This window comes from Stigmatopora nigra, chromosome 23, assembly GCF_051989575.1.
Source record: "Stigmatopora nigra isolate UIUO_SnigA chromosome 23, RoL_Snig_1.1, whole genome shotgun sequence".
Lineage (NCBI taxonomy): Eukaryota > Metazoa > Chordata > Actinopteri > Syngnathiformes > Syngnathidae > Stigmatopora > Stigmatopora nigra.
Genome location: NC_135530.1, coordinates 5,803,706 through 5,812,387, shown reverse-complemented (window position 1 = coordinate 5,812,387; position 8,682 = coordinate 5,803,706). Strand labels below are relative to the sequence as shown.

The window sequence follows — 8,682 nt, the reverse complement described above, 5'->3', positions numbered from 1 at the left end:
CACCATTGAAACACCAACCTAAAACAGTCAGAGACCGGAAGTCCGTCTGAATTGTGACTACGTGGAAGTGTTTACCAGCACCCCTCGAAATTGTACGATTTACGCACGTCAGTGAGTTTGTACAAAATGATCAAGAAGTTTGACAAGAAAGACGAAGAGTCTGGTGAGTTTTAAGCGTTATTCTCATAATGGCGACGGAGATCGGTGGGCTTTCACCTTGCTGACTAAATTATGCTATCTTAAAATTAGCTACTGGGGTGAAATCACGCCACTTGCTAGATCATTTGATCCATATTTTGATCAATAAAACCACTTGTCGAATGTGTCATTAATTGTTAAGCGACTCTTATTGCTAATGAATTTGTGACTGTTAATTCATGGAAATCTGTTACTCAATCGAGACTGTTGGGATCTTATGCGGTAAACTGTTATTTTCGTGTTTTTATGACGACGTTAGCGACCCTTGTGTGCTTTTTTTCTTTCAGGAAGTGGCTCAAATCCATTCCAGCATCTGGAGAAAAGCGCTGTTTTACAAGAAGTAGGTCAAGAATATTGTTAATAAAGCGATTGTCAAGTGAAGAATTTGCTATTGAGTATCCGTCATTGTTATTTCTGTTCCCAGGCTCGCATTTTCAACGAGACACCCATCAACCCACGACGATGCCTGCACATTCTAACCAAAATCATTTACCTTCTCAACCAGGTTAGGATAGAAAAACACAATATCAAAGTGGATATTTTTGCACGCCCCTTTTCACCCGGGTTTTTTATTCATTCTAGGGCGAACATTTTGGGACCACCGAAGCCACCGAGGCATTCTTTGCTATGACCAGGCTCTTCCAATCCAATGACGTAAGACCATCAAGTAACTTGAGTTGAAACATGAGGCTTGACTTTCATATTTTCCTTTTTAGCAAACTCTGCGGAGAATGTGCTACTTGACAATCAAGGAGATGGCCAACATCTCTGAGGACGTCATCATTGTCACCAGCAGGTTTGTTTTTTTTTCACTTTGCGTGAAGCCAGAATGTTGTACTAACGCTCCCCTACTTACGAACAAGTTACGTTCCGAGAGCTTGTTTATAAGTTGGAGTTGATTCAGTGCTATATTTTGTATTATAATGTATGTTTAAGGCCTATATAAGTATATTGAAGGTTTATATAAGTCCATTTTTATGTTTAAGGCTTGTATAAGTAACCCGCATTGGTTTGTACTGGGAAAAAAAACATTTAATAAAATGGAGAGAATACATACAGTACTGTATACATACAATAGAGAGATGGAGAGAGATTTACGAGAAAGTGGCCGAAAGAAGCCATCTAATGACAATTGCACAGTTTTCTTCTTTTTTTTCATCATAAATGTGGTAGCACTGTATGGCATCATTCAATTAATTTGCAACCTTTGTGCAACATTAAAAATTTGGGTCCTGCTGCTCGATCTTTCTGTTTATAAGTGGTAGTGACGGTCGAACGGTTCAAGTTGTATTCCCGTGCAACGCTCACCACTTTCTCACACGCATAGAGCTTTATTATTGCCACTTTGGTTTCAAATGAAATACAAAATCCAACTTACGAATATTTTCTGACATAAACGCAATTTGCAGACATGGTTGTATGTACCATTGTTTGTAACTCGAATGTTCGTAAGTACGGGAGCTTGTGTATGTTGATTTTTAACTCTCAAACCCGCCCAATTGGCAGTTAATGAGTTCATGAATAATCCAAATATTTCTTTGCAGTCTCACCAAAGACATGACCGGCAAGGATGACGTATACAGGGGACCCGCCATCAGAGCCCTTTGCAGGATCACCGACGTAAGTGGCGTTCAATTATATTTAAATATGTTTTTACTTTTGCCTTTTTTTTGTATCCAATCAAATGGCGATTTTTAACGGCAACTGTTTTTCAGACCACCATGCTGCAGGCCATCGAGAGGTACATGAAGCAGGCCATTGTCGACAAGGTGCCGAGTGTGTCTAGCTCGGCTTTGGTCTCCTCGCTGGTGAGGAGGCGTGCTAAGGTCTAACGCACGGTTTGATGACGCTCAAGATTTTCATAGCGATTTGGTTTCAGCACATGGTGAGGATGAGCTACGACGTGGTGAAACGTTGGGTGAATGAAGCGCAAGAGGCGGCTTCCAGCGATAACGTCATGGTTCAGGTAGGTAGAGGAAGATGGCGCGCCGCCGTCATGCACGCACGTGATTGTCATTTGACGGCAAGCGCAAATGCGTTCCAGTACCACGCTCTGGGCCTCTTGTATCACCTGAGGAAGAATGACCGCCTCGCTGTGACCAAGATGTTAAATAAATTCACAAAGTCCGGCCTCAAGTCGCCCTTTGCCTACTGCATGCTGATCCGCATTGCCAGCAAGCTTCTGGATGAGACGGAAGGAGGGTGAGGATGTCGCCGACCACCCGAATGCAATGTACCCTCACAGCTGCGCACGTGCGCTATTGCGCAATACTCTCGTCTTCTCTGCGCAGCAGCAATCATATGGCGCGCAGTATATAAAATCCAAACTTTTTATTTTTATTTTTTTTACCCCTTTCCCCATGATGGCGCCGTTTACGCGGCAGCCATCAAAAGTAGCTCTCTCCACTCTTATGTTTTTTTGTGTTTTAGAGCATGTTTTACATGAAAAAATAGAAGGAACATTGACATGCACCTGCCACGACATAGACAAGAATAACGCGTGCATATTTTTGGACTATAAGTTACACTAGCCAAAGAATAATAAATATATACAAGTTATATTGGAGCAATGTTCCCTCTAAGCTGCGCACATGTGCAATTGCGAACTATTCTTGTCTTCTCTGCGCAGCAGCAATCATATGGCGTGCAGTAAATAAAATCCAAACTTTTTTTTTTACCCTTTCCCCATGATGGCGCCGTTTCCGCAGCAGCCAGTGGCAGTAGTTTTGTCCACTCTTATGTTTTTCGTGTTTTACAGCATGTTTTCCGTGAAAAATTAGAGGGAACGTTGACATGCACCTGCTTATGGCAGGTGTGATACTGGTGTGCCCATAGCGAGCAATGATGATATCGCTCACACTGGTACTCCGTGCGCTCAGGGAGGTTGTCTTTCTGCCCGGACCAATGAAAAATAGAGGAAACATTTCCCGCATGGGTTCTGAACGTGCAACATTTTGCCTTTTGTTTTTCCTCTTCCGCACGCAGTCACGACAGCCCTTTGTTCGACTTCATCGAGAGCTGTCTCAGGAACAAGAACGAGATGGTGGTATACGAGGCCGCCTCCGCCATCGTGCACATGCCCAACTGCACGGCCAGGGAGTTGGCCCCCGCTGTTTCCGGTAAGCGCCAACGCACAAAATAGCCAACGGTCAATATCTGTTCACATTTGTTTTATCTTTGCGAAGTCTTGCAGCTCTTCTGCAGTTCCCCCAAAGCCGCGCTGAGATACGCCGCAGTCAGGACCCTCAACAAGGTAGCCGAGCCTCGGCCTCAACGCTCCGTCAGCCGTGTGCGCCAACGCAACGTTACCCCCCCTTCCGGCAGGTGGCGATGAAGCACCCGTCTGCCGTGACGGCCTGCAACCTGGACCTAGAGAACCTGATCACGGATTCTAACCGAAGCATTGCCACGCTGGCCATCACCACGCTCCTGAAGACGGGAAGCGAGAGCAGCGTGGACCGCCTGATGAAGCAGATCTCTTCCTTCGTCTCCGAAATCTCCGATGAGTTTAAGGTACGTCGCCAAAGCGGCTCGCAGCTAGCCTGCCCTCGTGACCGGACTTTTGGTCGCCGATCAAATATACTTAGATGTTGAACAGTACTTGGATATTAAACACTACTTAGATATTAAACACTACTTAGATATTAAACACTACTTAGATATTAAACACTACTTAGATATTAAACACTACTTAGATATTAAACAGTACTCAGGTATTCAACAGTACTCAGGTATTCAACAGTACTTAGATATTAAACAGTACTTAGATATTAAACAGTACTTAGATATTAAACAGTACTTAGATATTAAACAGTACTTAGATATTAAACAGTACTTAGATATTAAACAATATTTAGATATTAAACAGTACTTAGATATTAAACAGTACTTAGATATTAAACAGTACTTAGATATTAAACAGTACTTATATATTAAACTCTCTCATGAATATAATTTTGAGAGCTGGCTTCAACAATAAACTCTGCCACCATTTGACGGGTGACCAAACGTCCGGCGACCAAACGTCCGGCGACCAAACGTCCGGCCCACCAAACGTCCGGGCCACCAAACGTCCGGACCACCAAACGTCCGGGCCACCAAACGTCCGGGCCACCAAACGTCCGGGCCACCAAACGTCCGGGCCACCAAACGTCCGGGCCACCAAACGTCCGGGCCACCAAACGTCCGGGCCACCAAACGTCCGGGCCACCAAACGTCCGGGCATCCCTGCCATGAGTGACGCTTGCCATTTGTTCCAGGTGGTGGTGGTGCAGGCCATCAGCGCCCTGTGTCAGAAATATCCCAGGAAGCACGGCGTCATGATGAACTTCCTTTCCAACATGCTGAGAGACGACGTAAGTAGCCAAGGAAGCGCCTCCACCGGCGAGCTCCTCCTCACGCCCCTTTTTCTGCGTGTTTCCAAGGGGGGCTTTGAGTATAAGCGCGCCATCGTGGACTGCATCATCGGCATCATCGAGGAGAACCCGGAGAGCAAAGAAACGGGCCTGGCGCACCTGTGCGAGTTCATCGAGGACTGCGAGCACACAGTGCTGGCCACCAAGATTCTGCACCTGCTGGGCAAAGAGGGGCCGCGTACCCCGCAGCCGTCCAAGTACATCCGCTTTATCTTCAACCGAGTGGTGCTGGAGAGCGAGGCCGTGCGAGCTGGTCAGAAACGCTTTAAAACGCTGCCTCTTTCAGTTATTTTTGTTTGAATTTAAATTCAAAGAGATTTTTTGTTCTTTCCCAGCGGCCGTCAGCGCTTTGGCCAAATTTGGAGCTCAGAACGATGACCTGCTGCCAAGTGTTCTCGTCCTCATGCAGAGGTAGGCGTTTTTTTTTTTTTTTTACACATGCGCTTCCAGACTAAACGCTAAGAAATGGCGGCTTTTCAGGTGCATGATGGACAGTGACGACGAGGTGCGGGATAGAGCCACGTTTTACATGAACGTGCTGCAGCAGAAGCAGAAGGCTCTCAATGCCGCCTACATATTCAATGGTGAGATTATAGAGCTTCTTTGGTCATTGGGTGACACCGACATTGATCTCAAATGGATGCCACGTTCATCAGGTTTGTCGGTATCCGTCCCGGGTCTTGAGAAGTCACTGCACCAATACACTCTGGATCCCTTGGAGAAACCATTTGACATGAAGTCGGTTCCCCTCGCCACTACGCCCATCACAGAACAGAAAACAGGTCAGTTTCTTTTTCTTAACAATCAACCACATGACTAGAAGCACCAAAAAAATGAGCAACTACAGTCAAATTGTGGAACTCGTATGGTAGCTTGAAGGAGAAAATCATATTACCGTATTTTCACGACTATAAGGCGCAGTCTTAAATTTTCTCCAAAATAGACAGTGCGCCTTATAATACAGTGCGCCTTATAATACAGTGCGCCTTATAATACAGTGCGCCTTATAATAGAGTGCGCCTTATAATACAGTGCGCCTTATAATACAGTGCGCCTTATAATACAGTGCGCCTTATAATACAGTGCGCTTTATAATACAGTGCGCCTTATATATGGAAAAATGTCATTCATTGAGGGTGCGTCTTATAATGCGGTGCGCCTTATAGTCGTGAAAATACGGTAAGTTACATTTTAAATGGGAAAATTAAAGCATTTTTAAAACTGGAGATGACATTTTAAACCAGCAAAAGTGCTGTTTTCATCACGAGGTCAAATAATAATAAAATACTGGATGAATGATAACAAAATAAACTTAATGCGGGTGGAATTTCACTAATGCTGGAGCATGGATGCCGGCAAATATTAGGGCAAATATTAGAATTACAGTACAGATTGTGAATCTCCCTCCCAAAAAAAAAAATCGGTCAATTATGAGGATTTTTGTGTTTTTGTTGTCTTCAAATATGTCGCTTCTTTCCAGAAATTGTTCCGGCGGTGACCAGCAAGCTCCCGGAAAAGTTGGCGCCATCACGCCAGGACATCTATCAAGGTAATGACTCGTCTCAACGCAGGACAGGTTTTTCTATTTTTTTTTTTATTTCTCGCAATGTGAGCCTGACGTCCTCCCCTCTCAGAACAACTGGCGGCCATCCCCGAGTTCCGCGGTCTGGGACCCCTCTTCAAATCGGCCGAGCCGGTCCAGCTGACGGAAGCCGAGACGGAGTACGTGGTGCGCTGCATCAAACACACATTTTCCGGCCACATGGTGTTCCAGTTCGACTGCACCAACACGCTCAACGACCAGCTCCTCCAGAAGGTTCCGAGCTCGTCGATTTTCCGCGATAAGACGCCCTCCCTCGCCACGGACTAACGCCGTCACTCTGCTCGCCGCGGCAGGTTCTCGTTCAAATGGAGCCATCAGAATCGTACGAGGTGGTCCAATACATTCCCGCCGCCAGCCTGCCGTACAGCCAGCCCGGCTCATGCTACACTCTGGTGCGCCTGCCCGAAGACGACCCATCGGCCGTGTCGTGCACGTTTAGCTGCACCATGAAATACCTGGTCCGGGACTGCGACCCCAACACAGGAGAGCCAGACGACGACGGTTACGACGACGAGTATGTGGTAAGTAACGAGGCGCCGATGACAATAGCGGATAGAATTAAGAATATTATTTTTATTGTAAGGTAAATTGGTGATTGTTTGGTTTTATGGTGCTCGGACGTTTGGTCGCCGGTCAAATGGTGACAGAGTTTACTGTTTAAACCAGCTTTCACAATCATATTCATGAGAGAGAGTTTAATATCTAAGTACTGTTTAATATCTAAGTACTGTTGAAACTAGCTCTCAAAATTATATTCATGGGGGAGAGTTTAATATCTAAATATCTACTGTTGATTCATGAGAGAGTTTAATATCTATGTACTGTTGAATACAGTAGATATTTAGATATTAAACTCATGAATATAATTTTGAGAGCTGCTTTCAACAATACTTAGATATTAAACAGTACTTAGATATTAAACAGTACTTTGATATTAAACAGAACTTAGATATTAAACAGTACTTAGATATTAAACAGAACTTAGATATTAAACAGTACTATAAAGTTATAAAGTTATCAATCAATCCTCTCTCTCTTAGATATTAAACTCTCTAATGAATATAATTTTGAGAGCTGGTTTCAACGATAAACTCTCAGTCATCATTTTACTGGTGACCAAACGACCGGTCACAGGTTTTATGGGCATCAACTTTTTGCCACAAAACTGTTTTGGGCATAAAATGACATTGTAGTCATCATTTTTTTGCAGTTGGAGGATCTAGAGGTGACTGTTGCAGACCATGTACAGAAGGTTCTAAAGCCCAACTTTGGAGCAGCGTGGGAAGAAGTGGGAGACGAGTTTGAGAAAGAGGAGACGTTCGCACTGGCGTCCGTTCGAACTCTAGACGGTACATGGAAACACGACCTAATCCTTGTGACCTTTCTTATGGACATTTTTTTTCTTTTTCTCTCGCTACAGAGGCAGTCAAAAACATTGTCAGCTTCTTGGGGATGCAGCCATGTGAACGCTCGGACAAAGTACCGGAAAACAAGAACTCGCACGTCCTCTTCCTCTCAGGTGTGTCTTGTTGGAATACAATTTGGTGTGGGTTTAGTTATGTTATACAGACGCTCCCCTACATATGAACTTTCAATTTACCAACAAACGGTACGTAAGAACATTTCTGCAAATTGCGTTTACGTCGAAAAATATTGGTAAGTTCGATTTTTCGCCTTTTTCCGAGTAGTGCTTCTTTCCGTCGCTGATACTGACGCCTGGCGCTGTGAGAACTCAGCTCACCCAGCATCTACCTTCCTCTGCAGTGCGGAAGCACGCAAAGTACAGCGCAAATATTGAACGTTGCAAATCAATTCAATGATGCCATACAGTGCTACCGCATCATTTATGATGAAAAAAAAGAAAACAATCTTCATTAGATAGCTTCTTTCGGCCAGTTTCTCGTAAATCTAATGTATGTATTCTCTCCATTTTATTTTAAATGTTTTTTTTTCAGAACAAACCAATGCTGGTTACTTATACAAGCCTTAAACATACAAATGCACTTATATAAACCTTCAATATACTTATATAGGCCTTAAACATAATTTAGAATTACAAAAGATAGTACTGAATCAAATTCAATTTGAACAATTTCAACTTATTAACATGCGCTTGGAACGGAACTCGTTCGTAAGTAGAGGATTGTCTGTAGATTGAAATTTTATTTATTTTATTTTTTTTTACTTAGGTGTTTTCCGAGGAGGTCATGACACGCTAGTCCGCGCTCGCCTGGCGCTGGCCGACGGCGTCACCATGCAGGTGACTGTCCGCAGCGACGAGGAAACAGTCGTCGACATCGTCCTGGCATCTGTGGGATAAATTGTTGATTTTCTCTAAACTCATTGGTTGCCATCTACGGTAATAGATTTCCAATCCGCGTCAACTGCTAGAACATGATGGTCACTCATTTTTGATGTCTTTCATTGTCAAAGCACCTTAATTATATTACGAAAATAAATATCAGT

General features: G+C 44.0%; 1 protein-coding gene across 1 annotated transcript; it reads left to right on the top strand.

Moving 5' to 3' along the window:
* copg2 (COPI coat complex subunit gamma 2) lies at positions 1–8,665 on the top strand. The gene is made up of 23 exons (XM_077709381.1): positions 1–163; positions 486–538; positions 623–703; positions 781–852; positions 915–994; positions 1,743–1,818; positions 1,914–2,006; positions 2,078–2,164; positions 2,243–2,400; positions 3,184–3,317; positions 3,384–3,451; positions 3,523–3,711; positions 4,458–4,553; positions 4,623–4,866; positions 4,949–5,024; positions 5,094–5,197; positions 5,270–5,395; positions 6,094–6,162; positions 6,248–6,429; positions 6,510–6,737; positions 7,427–7,565; positions 7,637–7,735; positions 8,406–8,665. Exons 1-23 carry the CDS (start codon positions 127–129, stop codon positions 8,534–8,536), a joined length of 2,622 nt encoding a protein of 873 aa, XP_077565507.1. The 5' UTR covers positions 1–126; the 3' UTR covers positions 8,537–8,665.
* Positions 8,666–8,682: the final 17 nt, after the last annotated feature.

What these genes read in the sequence shown, in the direction of transcription:
- copg2 (XM_077709381.1), top strand. Translation starts at nt 127, where the DNA reads ATGATCAAGAAGTTTGACAAGAAAGACGAAGAGTCTG. An exon ending in GCGATAACGTCATGGTTCAG is followed by an intron (nt 2,165 to 2,242) that starts GTAGGTAGAGGA and finishes AATGCGTTCCAG; the next exon opens with TACCACGCTCTGGGCCTCTT. An exon ending in AAATCTCCGATGAGTTTAAG is followed by an intron (nt 3,712 to 4,457) that starts GTACGTCGCCAA and finishes CATTTGTTCCAG; the next exon opens with GTGGTGGTGGTGCAGGCCAT.